The sequence below is a fragment of the Dasypus novemcinctus genome, chromosome 3 (genome assembly GCF_030445035.2).
Source record: "Dasypus novemcinctus isolate mDasNov1 chromosome 3, mDasNov1.1.hap2, whole genome shotgun sequence".
Lineage (NCBI taxonomy): Eukaryota > Metazoa > Chordata > Mammalia > Cingulata > Dasypodidae > Dasypus > Dasypus novemcinctus.
In genome coordinates, this window is record NC_080675.1 from 6,576,190 (window position 1) to 6,598,491 (window position 22,302).

A 22,302-nucleotide genomic window follows, 5' to 3' on the forward strand; every position below is an offset into this window, starting at 1 on the left:
TTCATTTAACATAATGTTTTCAAGGTGCATCCACGTTGTAACATGTATCAATACGTCATTTCTTTTAATTGCTGAATAATATTCCATTGTGTGCACATGCCACTATTTGTTTATCCATTTTTCTGTCAATGGACACCTGGGTTGTTTCTACTTTTTGGCTATTCTAAATAAAGCTGTTATTGAATATTCATGTACAAGTTTCTGAGTGGATGTATGTTTTCATTTCTTTTGGGTGCTTACTTAAAGGTAGAAATCATGAGTCATATAGTGACTTTCTGCTTAACATTGTGAGGAACTGCCAAACTGTCTTCCAAAGCCGTTGCACCATGTTATATTCCCCCGGCAATGCGTGAGGGTCCCAATTTCTCCACATCCTCTCCCAACATTTGTTATTACTGGTCTTTTTTTAAATTATAGCTATCCTAGTGGTGTGAAGTGGTATCATATGGTTTTGATTTGTATTTCCCTAATGACTAATGATGTTGAGCACTTTTTCATATTCTTATTAGCCATCGGTATATCTTCTTTGGAGAAGAGTATATTTAAATACTTTGCCCATTTTTAATTGGGCTATCTTTTTATTACTGAATTGAAAGGGTTACTTATATATTCTAGATATGAATTCCTTATCAAATATGTGATTTGCAAATATTTTTTCCCATTCTGTAAGGGTGTCTTATGACTTCCATGATGGTACTGTTTGGGGCATGAAACTTTTAAATTCTGATGAAGGCCAATTCATCTATTTTTTTTTATCCCTTGTGTTTTTGGTATATCTAAGAAACCACTGCCTAACCCAAGGTTATGAAGATTTACTCCTATGCTTTCTTCTATAAGTTTACACTTTCATCTCTCATATTTAGGTTTTTATAATTGATATTGAGTTAATTTTTGTCTATGGTGTGAGGTAGGGGTTCAACTTCATTCTTGTGTATCTGAATACCCAGTTGCTCCAGGATTTGTTGAAAAGGCTATTCTTTCCCCTGTTGAATTGTCTTGGTAGTCTTATGGAAAATCAATTGCCCATAAATGTAAGGTATTGAGTTTAGTTTTAGACATGGTGAACTTGAGTTTCCTGTATTCTTATCTCTTCAAGACTAAGCTACATATGTATGAAAACAATGTCCCTATTCCTAGTCTGAGAGACAGCACTACGAACTTAATAAATACTGACTGAATTATTATCCATCTGTGCACTTCACAATCATGCTGGTTCATTACCCAAGACATTTACATTCTAAAGCATATCACTCTCGGCTCTCGTGAAGGGACCAGATGTTTTCTTTCTAGAGCAGTTCCTCTTTTGGGGACTCTCCTTCTCTTTAACTGATTCAGTCTGTTGCATACAGTTATATTTTGCATAGTGACACAAACTGAAGAGAGCATTTTCCTTATTCCCAAGAAAGGAAGTGTTATGAAGAGGACCCTGAAGCTGCTCAGTTAGAAATCTCAGTGGATACAAGGAATCAGTGCCAGTGGATACAATCTGATTTTGATCACTCTATCCTCAGCTAAGATTTGAGGTGTGGTCTTTTTAAATTTTGTATAAAAGTTATATCAGGGTTTCATCTGAGTATCAGACCCAGCATCTTTCTGTGTTTGAGCCAAATTAGAGATTATAAATAGCTACCAGACTTAGGAAGGTCAGAGATCTGTGAAAGAAAAGACCTTAAAGAGGCCACTAATTAAAGATTAGTCATGAATGGCTGAAAAATTATGGATGTTTAACCAAGAGAAGCAAGACTTTCTGAAGACAATGGTCTTGAAGTATCTAAATAGCCAAATACAAGAGGGAATGAACAAGTGCAAACATTCCCCAACGTGGTCTACAGATTCACGGCAATACCTATTAAAATTCGAAAGGCCTTTCTGGCAGAACTGGAAAAGTTAATCCTCAAATTTAATATGGAATTGCAAGGGGCCCCGAAGGGCCAAAACAATCTTGAAAGAAAAAAACAAAGTTGGAGGGCTCACACTTACCAATTTCAAAACTTACTATACCACAAAGCTATAGTAATCAAAACAGTAAGGTACTGGCATGAGGACAGACATGAAGAACAAAGGAACAAAAGAATGAAGTTGAACCCCTACCTCACACCGTATACAAAAATTAACTCAAAATGGATCAACAATCTAAATATAAGAACTAAAACCATAAAACTCTTGGATGAAAATGGATAAATCAAAATGAACTTGGATTTTAACACCAAAAGCATAAGTAACAAAAGGAAAAATAAACTGGACTTTATGAAAATGAAACTTTGGTGCATTGAAGACATTATTCAAAAGTGAAAAGACAATCTTCAGAATGGGAGAAAATATTTGCAAATAATATATCTGAAAAGGGTGTAATATTTAGAATATATAAAGAACTACTCTAAGCCCACAACAAAGAGGCAAAAAAGGGAAGCGGATGTGGCTCAAGTGATAAGGCCTCTATCTACCATATGGGAGGACCTGGGTTTGATCCCTGGGGCCTCCTGGTGAAAAACAAAAAAATAGTGTGCCTGTGTGGCAAGCCAGTGCCCATGTGGCAAATTGAGTGCCCGCAAAGTGAGCCAAGTGCCTGCATGGCAAGACGAGTACCCATGTAGGTGCCCATGCAGTGAGCCGCGTGCCCGTGTGGTGTGCTGAGTGCCCATGTGAGTGCCCGGCGTGGTGAGCCAGTGTCCGCATGGTGAGCCAAGTGCCTGCACAAGTACCCGCATGGTGAGCCAGTGCCCATGTGGTGAGCCAGTGCCCGCATGGCGGCCAAGAGCCCATGCAGCAAGCCAAGTGCCTGCCCAAGTGAGTCACGCAGAAACATAAATGCAACAAAAGAGAGACGAAGGGAAGAGTCAAGGCAAAGTGCAGTAGAGACCAGGAACTGAGGTGGTCTTTCTCCACATCAGAGGTCCCCAGGATCGAATCCCAATGAATCCTACAGGAGAAAGATGAGAATAGAAGACAAAAAGAGAAATAGATACAGAAGATCACACAGCTAATGGACACAGACAGCAAAAACAGGAGGGTGGGAGGGGGAGGGGGAAAGTACGGGGGAAGGGTAGAAAAAATGTATATAAATAAAAAAAAAGGAGGCAAACAACCAATTTTTACAATGGGCGAAAGAATTGAATAGACATTTCTTCAAAGATATACAAATGGCCAATAAGCACATAAAAAGATGCTCAACATCATTAGTTATTAGCAAAATGCAATCAAAACCACAATGAGATACCACTTCACACTTATCAGGAGAGCAATTTTTTTTAAAGGAAAATAATATATATTGATGAAGATATGGAGTAATTAGAACCCTTGTGCACTGCTGGTAAGAATGCAAATGGTGTAGCCACTGTGGAAAACATTTCGGTGGTTCCTCATGAAGTTTATTTCATTCCGAGGTAAATACATCAAAGCAGTAAAAACAAGGACTCAAACAAATTCTGCAAGTCAATGTCCATAGCAGCATTATTCATAAAAACCAAAGAGTAGAAACAACCCAAGTGTCCACCAACAGATGCATGGATAAACAAAGCATGATATGTACCTACAATGGAATATTATTCAGCCTTAACAAGGAATGCAATTTGAATACATGTTACAACATGGATGAACCATGAAAACATGTTAAGTCAAATAAGCCAGACACAAAGAACAAATATTGTATGATTCTACTTAGACAAAATATCTAAAATAGGCACATTCATAGAGACAAAGTGGATTAGAGGTTTCCAGGGTCTGGGAGGGGAGGGAGGAATACAGAATTATTGTTTAATAGCTACAGGGTTTCTGTTCGGGATGATGAAAAAATTTTGGAACTAGATAGGAATGATGATTGTACAACATTGTGAATAAAAGAAAATCAAAAAGGAAAAAAAAAAACTGAACCAGAGAGGTACTCTGTTGCATAAATCACTCAAAATTTCATTCAGTTTTTTCTAGTTGGTCTCTGCAACTTTTGCAGTTTTGAAATTTGGATTTTTCCCAGGGGGTTACCCAAATCAAGACTAGATGAAGCAATCTGGGGTGTTGAAAATAGAGATTTGGAATCACTGTTGACTAGCAGAAACCTATAAAACCCTTATTAAAATACAGTAGTAGTCAAAAGTAATGTCATCAAGTATTCTAGTCTTAATTGTTAACACACTTTTTGGCTGGATTTTATGAATTAGGGGTCAAGAGCTCCCTCCAAATTCTATGTAATAATTGTCAGGTCCTAGGCTCAGAGCCTAGTACACAGCAGATACACAATAAACATTACGAGCTCCCTGTTTCCTTGCCACTTCCTTCCCTGTCCCACCGTATCTTGAAAGCTGGCTCTCACAGAACACAGGCTGAAGTTTCAGTGTAGTACAATTATTTATTATTTGACTATGAGACTAAGGCTCATTCCATGTTTTTCTCTGTACTATGTAGGAGCTAAGGTTGTGGCCATAAAAATGGACAACCTGAGTTAAGACAGCAGACTCTTCTTGCCCACTTCTGCTTGTAACTAAAGAGGAAAATACGGATGGAAGAGTGAGAAAGACCAGACTCGGGACACAAGAAACCTGGGCTTCATGTCCCTATTACCCCCAATAACTAGGGAGTCCTGAGCAAGTGACTTTTCTGGAGTCTGTGCATTTGTCTTCTTATCTGAAATGAGGGGATTCTCCATCATTATTCAACAAACTCTTACTGAGCTTTTGCTACATGCCAGGCGCACTTGCTAGGTGTAATGCTGAATAAACCAGACATGGTCCTGATCTCAGGACTAGATCGGTTCTCACTCTGGCTCCAAGTTTAAGTAACCTGGAGATTTAAACAAACAACAGAAAACCTTACCTCGGATTAAATGGATCAGACTCTGTGAAGAGACCTTGCACTGGGGGTGGGAGAGCCTCTTTAAATGTTTCTGATATACAGTGAGGGCTAAGAATGCCTGGACTTAGATGGATAATCACTAAGTTACCAAATCTAGCTTTCTATGATTTTTTAAATGCATATTTTTTGCAACTCACAATTTTCCAAAATAATAGCTTCATTAATACATGTTTGGGGGGGGAGGGGGAGGTGCCTTAACAATCCCAATCTGAGAAGCCATATTGCCTGCAAGTGACCAACAGTCTCACTCATCCCCCTTTAAAGATTCATTTTCATCTTGTGGTTTTTGACGAAAAGATGGAGCGAAGCCCAATTTATTGATCTCTGTATTAATTTGTACTTTCCTGATGATTCATTATGTTTACCTTTTTCCCCCTCCCCCTCGCACTCCCCCTGCTGTTTTTTTTGTTTTTTTGCTGTCTGTGTCTATTCGCTGTGTGATCTTCTGTATCTATTTCTCTGTCGTCTCTTGTCTTTCCCCTCTAGAATTCACTGGGATTCGATCCTGGGGACCTCTGATATGGAGAGAGGTGCTCCCTGTCACCTCAGTTCCTGGTTTCTGTTGCGACTCACCCTGACTCTCCCCTTTGTCTTTTTATGTTGTGTCATCATCTTGCTGCGTGATTCACTTGTGCGAGCACTGGCTCACCTCACAGGCACTCGGCTCATTGTGCAGGCAAGCTTTTTTTAACCCAGAAATTCCCAGGGATCAAACCTGGGTCCTCCCACATGGTAGACGGGAGGCCAATCACTTGAACCACATCTGCTTCCCCATGTTCAACTTTTTAAATGATTATTTTGCCATTTTGATTTTCTGTTTTGAGAGCACCTATTCATATCTTTTCCCTATTTTTCTATTGGATTTATGTCCTGTTTGTGGATTAATAATGCTTCTAATATATCTTAAACAGGAGCTTTTGGTTTATTTTATGGTATAAATTTCCTCTTCCATTCTTTGCCTTAGCTTTTTATATTTTAACATGTACTTTGTGAAATATAAGGGCTTAACTTCATAGTCATGTTGAATCAATATTTAAATATTGTTCACTGCTTTTGGTGTCTTTCCCATGGTCTGTGTGTTCTACATCCAGGAGCATATTCATTGTCCTATCAGAAGGGATTTTCCTTTTATAACAGACAAGGCTTAGAATAGGAAGTAACTTCATACTGCTAATTCACAATTTGAATTTATTCTTTTATACTTGATTATTTAACAGTTCCAATAATTCTAATAATTGATGAGGTAGTTTAAGTCTTTTGTGGACCCCAGAAAAGTATGTTCTTAAATTAGTCCATTCCTTTGGTGTGAACCTATTGTAGGTGGGACCTTTGATTAGATAATTTCAGTTATGGGCCATTTGATTAAATTACTTTGGTAAGGCATAACCTAGGGTGGGTCTTTATCCTCTTACTGGAGTCCTTTATAAACGTGATGGAGGTGGCCGGGGGTGCTCTGTCATGGTCCCTAGGGGAGCAGCGGCAGTCTCCGAGGTGCAACGGTATGGACCAGGAAGGAATGAGGGTCCAACAGTGAGCCCCTGATACTAATGACTATGCTTGTGAGCCTATACGCCTGGAAGAAGAACAAGGCCTAGAGCAGCACTGTGCCTGGGAGTTTCCTCCTGACAGCCTTTATGTTACTCAAATGTGGCCAGTCTCGAAGCCAAACTCAGCATGTAAATGCAATGCATTCCCCCCAGCATGGGACATGACACCTGGGGATGAGCCTCCCTGGCACCAAGGGATCACTACCAAGTACCAGCTGATGATGCAACTAGAAAATGATCTTGAATTAAAGGTTCAACGCGGACCAGCAGAATATCCCTGTCTACATATAATAACAGGAGTTTAAAATTCTGTTTGACCTAATGTAAGGGGGAAATGGAAAGGAGAAATGAGTTCATATGGCTATGAGTCTCTAAAAGAGTCTGGAGGTTGTCAGAAGGATTGCCCTTATGCACACCTGAGAAGAGTCTCAGAGACAGATAAAGTAGATACAACCTCAGGTATTGGTTCTTTTGAGGGCTAAAGAGACCCACAGGTTCTATGGTCAAGGCAGATGGGGTTCACTGCCATGTCAGTTGGCCCTTCTTTGGAGCTGGTGTTTCTGCGTGATGGAGCTGGACACCGATGGGATCTCTTTTCACAAGCCTTTCATGCTACTTTACTGGAATTGTAGTTGGTGCTGGGGTTTAAGATATATCTAGGGGATTTGAATCTCTGGACTGACAATATGATAGCCATGCCCTGAGCCTCAACAGACTTCAACTCCTACACTCTGATTTATTGGACTTACCCCACTCAGCTAACATGGAGTTGAAGAATGTCAACCACCACACCATGGAGCCTAGAGTGCCTACAACTGAAAGCAGGAGGATTGCATCCAGTATCCATGTGGAATCTAAGCCCCGTCTTGACATAGATATGCAATGGACACAACCAATCCCAGGTCCACAGAGAAAATGTGGCATTGGTGTGGGAAAAGTGGCCACGGTGGCTGCTGGGTGCGGGGAATGGGAAGAAGAGATGAGATGTGGAGGCGTTTTCGGAACTTGGAGTTGTCCTGGGTGGTGCTTCAGGGACAATTACCGGACATTGTAGATCCTCCCAGGGCCCACAGGATGGAACGTGGGAGAGTATGGGCTATGATGTGGACCACTGGCATTGAGGTGCAGTGATGCCCAGAGATGTACTTACCAAATGCAATGAATGTGTCATGATGATGGGAGAAAGTGTTGCTGTGGGGGGAGTGGTAGGGTGGGGGCGGTGGGGTTGAATGGGACCTCATATTTTTTGAATGTAATATTTTTAAAAAATGAATGAAAAATTTAAATTAAAAAAAATAAAAAATAAATGTGATGGAGGCGGCAGACTTGGCCCAGTGGTTAGGGCGTCGGTCTACCACATGGGAGGTCCGCGGTTCAAACCCCAGGCCTCCTTGACCCGTGTGCAGTTGGCCCATGCGCAGTGCTGATGCGCACAAGGAGTGCCGTGCCATGCAGGGGTGTCCCCCGCGTAGGGGAGCCCCACGCTCAAGGAGTGCGCCCCGTAAGGAGAGCAGCCCAGCGCAAAAAGAAAGTGCAGCCTGCCTAAGAATGGCGCCGCCCACATGGAGAAATGACACAACAGGACGATGCAGCAAAAAGAAACACAGATTCCCATGCCGCCGACAACAACAGAAGCAGACAAAGAAGATGCAACAAATAGACACAGACAACAGACAACCGGGGTGGGGGGTGGAAGGGGAGGGAAATAAACAAATCTTAAAATAAATAAATAAATAAATAAATGTATGTGATGGATATACAGAGAAGAAAAAAAGGTCGAAGAGACAGAGAGAGAGAAAGACTTAAGAACAAAGAGGACACCATGAAAGCAAGAAGCTGAAATCAAGAGAACCCAGGAGAGAGAAAGTCAGAAGTTGAAGCAGTGAGACCTGGAGAAAGAGACACCACCTTGTGTGGGTCTTTAGGGAGAAACCATTACCTGATGATGCCTTGATTTGGACACTTTCATGGTTGCATAACTGTAAGCTTGCAACCCAATAAATCCCCACTGTAAGAGCAAAAAAAAAAGATTCACATTGAAAAGCCACATGCATCATATCACAAATGAGAATTCTCCTTGAAGGGTGCATAGACTCCAGAAGCCACAATGCTGGACTTGTTCCTTTGGGTTAAAGCCCAATTTCCTAAGCTTTGGTCATTCACAGTTTTTGCCATGTCTGTTTAGTACCAGTGCTATTATCTACTTGATCTTCTTTAAAAGCAACTCACTAGCAATGAGAGGGGACTAAGCCTGGCAAATATTAAAACATATTATAGAGCCTCTTTACTTAAAAGTGAGGCATTGGTGCATGAATAAACATACGGGCCAATGAGACAGAACAGAGAATTCAGAAATAGGTCTAATTTATTATATATGACAAAGCACATTATCTCAAAACACTGGTAGAAAACTGACTTTTTAATAAGTGGGATTGGGATAAGTGAATAACCAGATGGCAAAGGATAAAACTCGATCTATCATTCAAACTATATACCAAATTCCAAGTGGATCAGAGATGTAAATGTTTAAAAAAGAAAAGATACAATGTAAGTACTAGAACCTATGAACTTTTTACTTTTGAAGTTGAAACTTAGCCTAGTATCATAGGGTGCCTAAGAGTTACCTCCTGAGAGCCTCCTTGTTGCTCAAATGTGGCCTTTCTCTAAGTCAAACTCAGCATATAAATGCATTACCTTCCCCCCAGTGTAGAACATGACTTCCAGGGATTAGCCTCCTTGGCACTGAGGGATTACTACCAGTACCAAACAGTAATGTAACTGGAAAAAGACCTAGACCAAAAGGGGCAAAAGGTAAAGACAAATGGGTTTATATGGCTAAGCGACTTCAAATTGAGCCAGAGGTCATTTCAGATGTTACACTTATTTATGTCTCAGCAGTATTTGACTGCAAAAGTAAATATTGCGGAGACATCCAGACACTATAGGTAGGGCAGACAGATCAAGAGTTTAGTTGCCTGCCAGTGGGCCCTACTTGGAAACTTATTCTCAGTGTGACAGCATTGGACTCAGGTGTCGTTTCCTTATACATGGCTCTTCAGCCCCTTCTATTTGAACCTATAGTTAGTGTTAGAGACTTAAATCTTAAATCCAAGAGACTTAAATCTTTGGGCTTTCCATGTGCCAGTTGGGCCCTGAATCTCAACAGAGTTGCAACAACTACTCTCCCGTTCACTGGACTCACCCAGGACAACTAACAAGGAGATGATGATGGACAACGACCACCCCAAGGAACAGAGAGTCTACAACTGCAAGCAAGATAGTCCCATCCATCTGCCCCAAGACCCCTCTCAATTACAGGTGGAGTGGGCACCACCATCCCAGAATCCTTAGGATTGGGGAATTAATGATGGATTAGAGTAGACTTACTGTTATTCAACTATAGTCTTATTGTTATTCCAGCAATGGGAGAACTTTTATCGTTGATGTGGAGGTAGCGGCCACTGGAGGTTCTAAGGGGAGGGAAAGGAAAAAATAGGTGCAATATAAGGGCATTTTTGGGACACTGGAATTGTCCTGAATGATGTTGCAATGACAGATACAGGCCATTATATATCTTGTTATAACTTACAAAACTGCGTGGGAAAGAACGTAAACTACAATGAAACTAACCCATGCTTAGTAGCAATGCTCCAAATGTGTTTACCAATTGCAATGTACCAAACTAACGAAGGATGCTGTAAATGTGGGAAAATGTAGGAAAACGTGGGAAGGGTTGGAAGCAGTGCATATGGGAATCTCCTATTTTTTTTTATGGAACATTTATGTAATCTATATATCTTTTTAAAAAAAACAACTGTACTTAAAAAAAGGGCCAAAAAATTTTATATATATATATATATATATATGTACCAAGAAAACCATGGGTGAATTTAACCTAGGAGTAGAGAAAAAGAAATCTATTTACTTTGTATTTAGTAGTAATATCTACAAAGCCATGTATGTTAGACTTCTCTTCATTATTTCAGTTCCCCTGCCTTATAGGTCTTATTCCAGCCCCCTTCAAGCAAGCAGTTTGGCCCAAACTTGAGAGGCAAACCTTCCCCCCACTCCCAGCTCCAGCGTGCTCTGTTGTCAAGCCAGTGGGATGTCAGGGAACCCTCTCAGTAAACGCCCCTTCCCCATGAACACCACTAGGGGCAGGGGAGACTAATACCTGAAGGCAGTCCTCTGACAAGGGAGAACGTACCAGTGGGTACATACTTCCCCACGTCCCCACCCTGCCCACGTGAGGGCCTGTGGGACTGAGCAGTCAGCAGGCATGTGTGGTGTCCTGCCCTCTAAGGAAGGCCTGCATCAGCTCTTCCAGTTCTTCCTCTCTTGACTTCTCTTCTCTCATTCCGCTGCCTGGGGTAATGCTCCCCTCCAAAATCCTCTCCCAGAAGCCTTTGTCTCAGGTACAGTTTGCTGGGGTACCCAGCTAAATCGCCACAGACTTAATATGCTAACTTTTTTCTAATACACATAAAACAAAAACATAATTATTGGAATTTAAAAAGCATTTATCCACTCCTAAGGATGGGGTCTGGGATCTGCCTGTTTGGAAGTTCACACATATACACACCCCGTGATTCCTATGCACATGAAACTCTGAGAATTATTTGGATACCGAGAGGTACAGTGGACAATGGCCTTATGCAGTAATAACAGGAAATAAAATATCCACCCATACATCACCCAGGAATCATTTTATCATAACAGCAGTACAGAAACAATGAACTAAAGCACTGTCACTCCATAAGAGGTTGATCAAAAAGCACATCCTGAAACAGTTTTCTCTTCCTGGGGCCAGCATCTATCATCTGGAGGTGGCTCCCTGGATTGCTGTACTTGGAAAGATCCGAGCTGAGCTGGAACAAATGCCATGGCACACTGTCCATGTGAGGGGCCAGGGAGTGGTGCCAAAATCTACTATGCACATACCCTGTGCCAGGCACAGTGCTAGGCTCTAAGACTCCAAAAGAGGTCATACCAAAAGAGGTATAATCCCGGCCTTGAGGAAGCTTCCAGAACTTACAAATATAAGTAATATAAAGAGTGACAGAAGAAGAAATAAGGGACATCAGAGGCAAATACCAAGGAAAGGCCCTTGTCTAGGCCTCAAGGACTGCCTCACTGAGGAAATGAAGTTTAACTAAAATTTGCAGTAACTATTTTTCAGTCTAATCTTTCTGGTACAATCATCTCCCTTGCCCAAAGATAATGTGGCTCCTGTTTTGCCTTCATTTCCATAATTATCCTTGGTGTCTTTTATAGAGAACTTCCTTGAATCTTTCTTAGAGGTTGAAGCAGCAATAGTAACTGCAGTTTCTAAATAAAAAATTACTCCATGTGGTAGATATATTATACAGTGGTCTGACAACAAAGCAGATTTTCTGAAATCTGAATTGTCCCAGATTTTCCAGAGTTTACCTTTATCACAGATATAACAAATCCTGGGGATGAGGGGAAGGGTAGATAACTAACCTTTATTGAAAGCCACAAGCTAAGAACTTTTCATTTATTCTCATTTCATCCTTATAACAATCCTATGAAGCAGGTGGGATTATCCTCATTTATAGCTGAGAGCAGCGGATACTCACAAAGGTTAAATCATTTGCTCAAAAATCAGTCAGCTTGGTAAGTAGTGGCGCTGGGGCAGAACCCAGGTCTGACTCTAAAATCCAGGCTGTTTAGAACACACATGGTAAAATGTGACCTAAATGAAAACACAAATTCATTCACCTGCCGACATTAACCCTCCAGAGTGGATGACTGTGTCACACAGCCCTAAAGACAAAGACAGTCCCAGGCACAACAGCTGCAGAGGAATCGGGGCTAGGGTTCCATCCACTGGTGAGCAGGTGGAACTACACCATTCCTTGCCGCACCACTGATTTTTTCTTTTTCTTTTTTGCCTTATGCAACTTTACTGAAGAAAAATAAATCAATTACTAGCAGAGCTATCAGTTGATCACTCATCCATCGACAACTTGCGTCATTTATTCGAGCACTGTTACTTTTCTCTTAACCAGTTACTTCTTCCTTCGGATTCCTTTCCTGGCCCTTCCTTTGCTTTTTTTGGGGGGGAGGAAGATAGGGGGTGCTTTCAACTTAAGACTGGTATTAAATTTCCTGTCATTAAATTTATCACTATCTTTCTCTTTTCTTTGTTTAAAATTAATATTCTGGCAATATGTACCCATGGCCTTAAAAATGCTTAGACCTTTTGGTACCACTAACAACATTCTGCTAATTTATCTCAGGGAAATTATCAGACATGCACCCTAAGATTTATGTACATGAACACTTATCACAGTGTTACTTACAATTATGAAATACTAAAATCAAGCTAAGTGACCCAAAATTGGGGTGTTGGTAATTAAATTATGGCATATCCATTATATGGACTATTATACAAAATTTCAAATGTTCTCAAAGAATACTTACGAAGGTGTATAGGTGTATATGTTAAATGTAAAATGACCAGTACATACAGCACAATATCATCTTTTGTAAAATATGTTACATGCAGGAATGACAAAGATAAAGGAGGCACACTGTGAGTTTAACATGGTTGTCCCGACCCAACAGGTTCAATGATGATTTATCTTCTTTACACTTTTCTGTTTTCAAATTCTCTACATTTAACATATACTAAATTTAATCAGAAGAAAAGTTATTTTAAAAGGAGGCAAGAGATATTGCCACCAGAATTATTTCCATGGAATTATTTCTCTTTTGAGGCTAGAAAGGGAAAACTCTTTCCAGTTGCCACACCCCTCCTCTGAGCACCATCCCTCTGTGTTTCACTGGGGCGTGGGGGATGTATGCATTCTTTAAAAACTCAGTCTCTTCAACAAGCTTATAGGTTACTGCAAGGTTTCTCAAACTTGGGCAAAGTATGGATACCCTTTAAAGGAGAAAAAATCTTCTAGTGAAAAATCATGATTTAAATATTTTTATGAAGCTTACATATGTAAACACAAAGCTAAGTTTAAATCTTTTAGGCTTATACAAGTAAATAAACAGGACACAAATAAAACCACATCACTGTAAACTTCAAACTGACATTACTTTAACAGAAGGATGATGTTGCTCAAATTGAAATGACTGTCCACAAGTGATTTGGGGGTGGCACTGGCCAAAGAAAAGATCCTAGAAAGAAATGCGCTCACACACACACATACACAATACACACACAGGAGAAGCCCTATTGCTGGTCGTCTTAACATGACCTCCAAAGACACCTGCAGAAATATCCTTGGACCCGGCAAAGATAGCCAGTGTGGGCTAAGGTTGGTAAACAAGGGCTGTGTGGATGCCTACGTGTCCTGCCCTGCACCCAGGAATCACACCGTAAGCTGCCGAACTCCAGGACTGACGAGGCGCCCCTGGTCAGAAGAGGCGGTCCCCGGCACACGACCAGACCTGCCCACGTGCTAGGCTGCTCACGCCTTCCATTTACAAGGCGAGGCCTGGAGGGGTGAGCAAGCTTCCCAAAGATGGGAGGTAATCCTTACTTGTTCAGGTGTTACCACCTGCACCCAGGCATCCTTGGAGAGAATGTGAGGTCCAGATGTTTGCACTGCCATTCAACCTAGAAAATGCTGCCATATAAATTACAGGCATAGTCAAACATCTGATCAGCAATTTTAAAGAAAAACAGAATTTTGATCTTCACATTATATTCAGATCATTTGAAGAATGGATTTTAAAAATTCTCACAAATAAAATAGAAAAAACAATTTAATACTTTTCAAATCTGTAGAATAGGGATTCTTAACCAGGGGTCTAAAACATTATTCTTGTGGGGAAGTGTTAGTGTGGGTGTGATCTGTTTATTGAATAATACAGAGTACAGTGTGGACTTAGTAAGGGGTCCATGGCTCACCTGACAGGCAAAGAAGTCCGTGGAACAAAAAAGGTTAAGAACTGCTGTAGAAGAACACTATATCCTAAATATAAGAAATGATAGAAAAATCAATAAAACAATGACTTAATGACATAATTTAAACTTTTATATATGAAATCTCTACAAAAATAAAAGGCAAATAGGGAAAATGTTCAAAGAGGAAAAAGTTCCCAATAGATTTATGACTAAAGACTATAAACAGAAACATATTGTATATTATGTGTTTGTAGATGGGTATTTTTTTTCAAGTAGGTACAGAAATGGACTTAGTAAGTCTCTGTAAATCCTTTAGGGATGGAGACTGTGTTGGGGGACAAGGGTCTGGGTCCTTCTGTACCCCACCTAGTCCAGTACCAGGCAACAGGAAGCTCTCAAAAAATGATTTTTGAGTGATGATATGAAAGTACATAGTTTGCTGAGGTCTGTTAGGAAAAGGGAAAAAGAATTCAGACAGTAGTTTAGAAACTAAAAATTCAGACTCTTAATTATCTGAGTAATGTTTCAAAAGTACTTTTTTTTACTAAAATGTGTGCACATGTGCCTTAACTGTTCAGTTTATTTTTTGTAATGTCTCTCCAGACTCATGCCTTTCTGAGACACATGAAAAAGGGCACAATTTAGAGACTACATCTCAAACCTTCATCAATAGGGCATATATATGTACTCCAATGAAATCATCTGTCAAGAGAAATAATGTGTTATTTTCATTGAAAAATTCTGGATTGTACAAAAGTGTTCTTTGAGGGAGTTTTAGTTTGCTAAAAGCTGCCAAGGCAATATACCAGAAATGGATTAGCTTTTACGATGGGCATTTATTGGTTTAAAAGCTTACTATTTAGAGGCTGAGAAAAATATCCAAATCAAGGCTTCGTCAGGAAATGCTTTCTCCTGAGCTACAGTTGTGGGCTATCAGGCACAAGGCAGGGCACAATGGTGGCACTGGGCTCTCCCCTCTCCTCCGGGCCTCATTGTATTCAACTGCTGGCTTCAGAGCCTCCCCTCAGCTTCTGTATTCCATTGATTTCTGCTTCTGGCTCCCAGGGCCTTCTCGCTCAGCTTCTGGGCATTTCTCTCTTTCTCTGCATGTTTCTCCCATTTACAAAGGGCTCCAGTAAGAGGATTAAGACCTACCCTGGGTCACACAATCTAACTAAAGGCCCTTACCTGAAGTGATCTAATCAAAAGTTCCCATCTATGATAGGTTTCTATCCACAGAAATGGATTAGTTTAAGAAGATAATTTTCTGGGGTCCACAAAAGCTTCAAAATGCCACAATTGGTAAACTAACTTGCTTATAAAGATCCCAATCAAATCAGACTGACAGAGGTACAAAGCTGTCTTCACCACAGAGAGACCTCCTTGCGAAAGTCAAGAACTTCAGGTACAAATAAGTACAACATAATAAACCACAATGTAAACCCAAGTGTTATCTTGTTTGAAAGCTATTGCCTCAATATCTATACACCGGTTTCAGTTAATATAGTATGAACATGTAAAAAGATTATTGCTGTGGAAGGGAAAAGGGTTTTATATTGGATATGTGGGAGTACCATATTTTGTATATATGAATTTATGTGATCTAAAACTTTTGTGAAGACAAGCTTAATAATTAGGAAAAAAAGAAAAAAGAAAAAGGACGTAGACACTGAGGAAAAGATAGAAGAAGCTGCCTTGCCAATTTGCATATAGGGCAACGCTTATTGCAGTGATGGAAAGCAAAACATCAAAAACAAAGCTTTTTGCATTTTTAAATTTTTTGATACCCCAAGTTATTTTTACCTTAATTTTTCTAAATTAATATGTATTCTATATCTAACTTTTAAACTCATCACTATATTCCATTTTACTATTAATAGAACCTGGCAATATATTGGGCTTCATTTTTGAAGAAGTTTTGGATCACAGAGAGGTTCAACAATGGCAGCGGAGGAATACTGGTGTGGGATGTTATTGACAGGGCACAAATGGTTGGCAGGGAGTTCTCCAGGGTACATAAAAATGTTTGGATATTTTCATAGTGGTTACAGTTAAAAACGACAACTGAGGAGTACTGAGTTCCTGGCCAAGGGAGCTCTATCACATTCCCTAATGGAGCAGCAACAATCCCCCAAGTGCAACGGCAAAGACCAAAAAAGAAGGAAGGTCCAACAACGAGCCCTTGATATTAATGACTATGCTTGTGAGCCTGTGCACCTGAAATAAGAACAAGGCCTAGAGCTGCAGGGTGCCTAAGAGTTACCTCCTGAGAGCCCCCGTGTTGCTCAAATTTGGCCAGTCTCGAAGCCAAATTCAGCATGTAAATGCACTGCCTTCCCCCCAGCGTGGGACATGACTCCCGGGGATGAGCCTCCCTGGCACTAAGGGATTACTACCAAGGACCAGCTGATGATGTAACTAGAAAATGACCTTGAATAAAAGGGTCAACTCAGACCAGCAGACTATCTCAGCCTACATATAATATCAGGAGTTAAAGATGCTTTTTGACCTGAATAAAAGGGGGAAATGGAAAGGACAAATGAGTTTGTATGGCTATGAGTCTCCAAAAAAGAGCCGAGAGGTTATCAGAGGGGTCGCCCTTAGGCACACCTCAGCAGAGTCCCAGAGACAGATAAAAGTAGGTGCAACCCCAGGTACTGGTTCTTCTGAGGGCTACAGAGACCTACAGGTTCTATGGTCATGGCAGATGGAGTTCAGTGCCATGTCAGTTGGCCCCACTTTGGAGTTTGTGTTTCTGTGTGATGAAACTGGACTCAGATGTGATCTTTGTCTACAAGCCTCTCCTGTTACTTTTACTGCACCTGTGGTTGGTGCTGGGGTTTAGTGTATACCCAGGGGATCTGAATCTCTGGACTGTCCATGTGACAGCCGGGCCCTGAGCCTTAACAGACTTGCAACTCCTACACTCTGGTTTATTGGACTTACCCCACTCAGCTAACATGGAGGTGAAGAAGGTCAACCACTACACCAGGGAGCCAAGAGTGCCTAAAACTGAAAGCAGGAGAATTGCATCCAGCATCCATGTGGAATCTGAGCCCCCCTCTTGATATAGATGTAGAGTGGACACAACCATTCCAGGGTCCACAGGATGGAGGAATAGAGTACGGACTAGAGTGGACTTAATGATATTGTATTCATGAACGACTGTGATTAGTAATTGAAGAAAATGTAGCATTGATTTGGAGAAAGTGGCCATGGTAGCTGCTGAGGGTGGGGAGTGGGAAGAAGAGATGTGATGTGGGGGCATTTTCAGGACTTGGATCTGTCCTGGGTGGTACTGTAGGGACAGTTACCGGACATTGTATGTCCTCCCATGGCCCACTGGGTGGACTGGGGGAGAGTGTAAACAATAATGTGGACCATTGACCATGTGGTGTAGCAGTGCTTGGAGATGTATTCACCAAGCACAGTGAATGTCCCATGATGATGGAGGAGGTTGTTGTTATGGGTGGAGGAGTGGGGTGAGGGGGGTGGGGGTATATGGGGACCTCATATTTTTTGAATGTAACAATAAAAAAATAAAGACAAAAAAAACACAACTCAATAGATTGACAGAAACTAGATACAGCAGAAGAAAGAATTAGTAAACTGGAAAATAAAAGAGGAGATATCCAAAATGAAGAAAAGCGAGACAAAGGATGGAATACACAAAAAAGAGATGAAGAAACACAGAAGTTATAGTGAAAACCTAACATTTATAAATATAGTCCCAGAAGGAGAGAGAATATTTGAGGTACGAATGGTTGAGGACTTATAAAACCAATGAGACATGAAGTCACAGATTTAAGAACCCATAAGAAACTCAATAATAAGTTAAAAGAAATCCATATAAGAAAGAGCACAGAAATGGCTGAAAACCAAAGACAGAGAGAAGATTTTAAAAGTGGCTAGTGAAAAAGATTTTTTCCAAAGGAACAACAGACTCATAAGTGACTTCTCAATCTCTTTGAAATTCATCCCTGTTGTCGCATGTATTAGGACATTGAAAGGCAGAAGATAATGAAACAATATTTTTAAAGTACTAAATGGCAAACTGAGAATTCTATTAAATAATTAACAGACCCAACAAAAATGGAGAAAAATGTTTTAAAATTAGATTGTGGCAATGGCTGTGGAACTCTGAACATACTAAAAACCAATCAAATGTACACTTTAAATGGGTGCATTTTTTGGTATGTGAATCATATCTCAGTAAAGCCGTTTGAAAGAAAAAAAGAGAAATAATGACATTTAAAACAAATAGTGTAAAAATTTGTCACTAGCAGACCTCCACTAAATGAATACTAAGGATATTCTTCAGGAATAAAGAAAATGATCTCAGATAGAAGATTAGAAGATGACAAAGGTGGCTACTACAGAGCTCCGGGGAAATTATGCCCTTTCAATAAATGATACTAGAAGTTGATAGTCATACAGATAAAAAAATGAAATTAACCTTATCTCATACCTTAAACAAAAATTAATTCCAGGTAGGTTGTAGATTTTAATGTGAAAATTAAAGGAGTAAGGTTTCTAGAAGAGATTACAGGAAACTATTTTCTTGACTTTGAAGTAGAACTCCTGCAAATTGGAAGAAAAAGACATGCAACACCAAAATAAAACTGGGCCAATGCTGGAACAGACACTGCATAAAAGTTACAAAATAAATACGAAAAGATGTTCAACCTCATTTGCCAATAGGAAACTGCAAGTTAAAACTACAGCAGGATTCAACTTTACACTCAGATGCTACTTCACACTCACCAGAATAGTTAAAATTAAAAAGACTGACAACATCAAGTGTTGACAAGGATGTAGAGCAACAGGAACTCTCACATATTTGCTATGGGGGAACGAATTGTTAATACTTTAAAGTTTGATATTATCTACTAAAGTTGAAGATTCATGTGCCTTTTGAACTAAAAATTCGATTGCTAGGTATGCACTCAAACAGAAATGAATGCATCAAGAGACACATACAGGGAAACGGACTTTGGCCCAGTGGTTAGGGCGTCCATCTACCATATGGGAGGTCCACGGTTCAAACCCCGGGCCTCCTTGACCCGTGTGGAGCTGGCCATGCGCAGTGCTGATGCGCGCAAGGAGTGCCGTGCCACGCAAGGGTGTCCCCCGCGTGGGGGAGCCCCACGCACAAGGAGTGCGCCCGTAAGGAGAGCCGCCCAGCGTGAAAAGAAAGTGCAGCCTGCCCAGGAATGGCGCCGCCCACACTTCTCATGCCGCTGATGACAACAGAAGCGGATAAAGAAACAAGACGCAGCAAATAGACACCAAGAACAGACAACCAGGGGAGGGGGGGAAATTAAATAAATAAATAAATCTTAAAAAAAAAAAAAAAAAAGAGACACATACAAGAATATTCATAACAATATTTTTTTGTTAAAATAGTTCATTTGAATTTTATTTCAATTTGGCCATATGTTTTATTGGCATCTAAGTCTTAACCCTCCTAGCATATTTTAAAATATTTTTTAAATTAGAGAAGTTGTAGGTTTACAGAAAATTTATGCAGAAAATACACAATTCCCATATACCGTTCATGCACACAGTTTTCTGTTCACTTCACATTAGCCTGGTATCTATTACAAATGATAAAAGAAGATTATTATAATTGTACTATTAACTATAGCCCATTGTTAACATTAGAAGTCACTGTTTCTGTTACAAAGTCCTATGGGTTTTTATTTTTTATTTTAGTAATATATACAATCTAAAATGCCACTTTTTAATCATATCCAAATATATTCAGTGTTGTTAATTACATTCACAATGTTGGGTTACCATCACTACCACCCATTACCAAAAATTTTCCATCATCCAAAATAGAGACTGTATACTTTAAGCGGTAACTCCCTATTTCCTACCCACACCCATCCCTTGGTTATCCAACTTCTAGATTCCGACTTTAAGTTTGTTTATTCTAATTACTTCATATCAGTGAAATTATACATTTGTCCTTTTATGAGTTTTATTTCACTCAACATATCTTCAAAATTCATCCATGCTGTCACATGTATCAGGACTTTGTTCCTTTTCAAAGCTAAATAATATTCCACTATGTGTATATATTACATTTTGTCTATCCCTTCATCAGGTGATAGACACTTGGATTGTTTCCATCTTCTGGCAAATGGGAATATGCTGCTTTAACAATGGTGTGCGAATATCTGTTCAAGTTCCTGTTTTGAATTCTTTTGGGTATATATCTGAAAGTGGTGTTACCAAGTCATATGGTAGTTCTACACTCTTAACTTTCTGAAGAACTGCCAATTTGTCTTCTACAGCGGCTGCACTATTTTCCACTCCATTAGCAAGGAGTGTTCCTATTTCTCCACATCTTTGCCAATTTTTTAATAGCGATACTAGTAGGTATGATATTGTATCTCATTGTGGGTTTGATGTGCCATTTCCTTAATGGCTCATGATGTTCATCTTTTCATGCACTTTTAGGCCATTTGTATATCTTCAGAGAAATGTGTGTTCAGGTCTTTTTTTGCCCATCATGTAACACATCAGTATTTTTAATAGCTACAAGTCAGAAACTACTCAAATGTCTACCAACAGTAGAATGGGATATATTGTGCTATTACCATACAATAGAATACTACAGAACAACGAAAACGAACAACTAGTTACAACAGAATGGATGAAATCACAAAAATATTTTGAGTGAAAGAAGCCAGGCACAAGACTATATGTAGTGTACTAATTCATTTGTGTCAAATTCACAAATAGGCACTGTAGTTCTTATGGGGTGTTTAGAAGGTAAAATTACACGAGAGAAAAAAAGCAAGGAAGTGATTACCAAAAAAGTCTGGATCTGGTTACCTTTGGAGAGGGAGGAGGGTGGAAGGGGGTGGGGACTTCTGAGTCCGGGCAGTATTTTATTCCTTTACCAGAGGACCACCACACAGGCGCTTCCTGGCTCGGTGAGAAATCAATGATAGGTACATTTTGGGTTTTGTACTTTACTGGTGTGCGAAACGAAAGGGAGAGGGGAAGAGAAAAGCGACCGGGTCACCAGCTCCAGATGGAGCGGGAATTACCACTTTAAAAGTAAGCCAGGAGGCGGCTGGGGGCGCCGCCAGAGGCGAGGGGTCGAGCCCCCAGGATGGAAGGTCAGAGGGGCTTCAGGCCCGCCTCCTCGCCTTCCACCAACTTCTGCCGCACCTGCCGGCGGGGGTCGGCCTCCCTCCCCCCACCCCTGCCTCCCAGAACGCCGGCCACCCCCAGACACCCCCAGACCCTGCCCCCTTTCTGGACGACTCCCACGTTTCTCCCGAAGCCATTCCCGCGCTCTGGACGCCCCCAAATGGCTGCGAACACCCCCCCTCGCATCCTCCGGACGCCCTCGCGCCCCCTTTCCCGCCCGCCTGACGCCCCCACGCCCCGCAGGCACCCCCCTGGGGACCCCCCTGCCGCAGCCGCCCAGCCCTCGCGACTCCCGGATCCCCGCCCGCCGAGGCGCCCGGCTCCACTCACCTCATTGTCGCTGCCGCGGGCGGGCGCGGCGGCCGGGGGGCGACCTGGCGCGGCGGCGGGGCGTTAGCGGGGAAGCCGGCCCCCGGCGCGGCGACTCCGCGTCTCGCTGGGCTGCGGGAGGCGGCGGGGGCTCATCTTCTCGGGGCGTGCGTGCGGGCCGCTAGCTGCGGGGAAGGGCGGCGGCGGACGACAGCCGGGCACCGGCCCCTGCCATCTTGGCGGGCGCGCGTGCCCGGGCGGGGGGTGTGTGCGCGCGCGCGTGCCCGGGCCGCCCGCCGAGGCGTCATGGAGGTGGGGCGGCGCGCGCGACCGGGGGCCGTCCAGCCCGGGACGCGCGCGCGCCCGCCTGAGACTCGGGGCTGCCGGGCCGCCCGCGACCGCGCGTGCGCGCGCGCGGGCCTAGCTGAGGCCGGGAGCCGAGCCTGAGGAGCGCGCGCCTGAGCGTCCCTGCGCCCGCAGCGGCTGAGGTGAGCGAGCGCGCGCCGCGGCCGAAGCCCCACACAAAAGGCGCGGGGCCCGCCG

At 41.7% G+C, this 22,302-nt stretch overlaps 1 protein-coding gene across 6 annotated transcripts in view; it reads right to left on the reverse strand.

The window, feature by feature from the left end:
• The window catches only part of EVL (Enah/Vasp-like), a 207,701-nt gene extending 185,672 nt beyond the window's left edge, over positions 1-22,029 (reverse strand). For 2 of the 6 annotated variants that reach the window (XM_058291788.2, XM_058291762.2), the window contains exon 1: positions 21,781-22,018. In XM_058291788.2, the coding sequence (XP_058147771.1) occupies positions 21,781-21,785 (5 nt within the window). In that variant the 5' untranslated portion in view covers positions 21,786-22,018. Of the gene's footprint in view, positions 1-9,779; positions 9,863-21,126; positions 21,215-21,780 lie in introns of those variants that run through there. The other 4 variants (XM_071213699.1, XM_071213697.1, XM_058291772.2 and 1 more) reach the window with 3 other exon arrangements.
• Between the last annotated feature and the right edge of the window lie 273 nt (positions 22,030-22,302).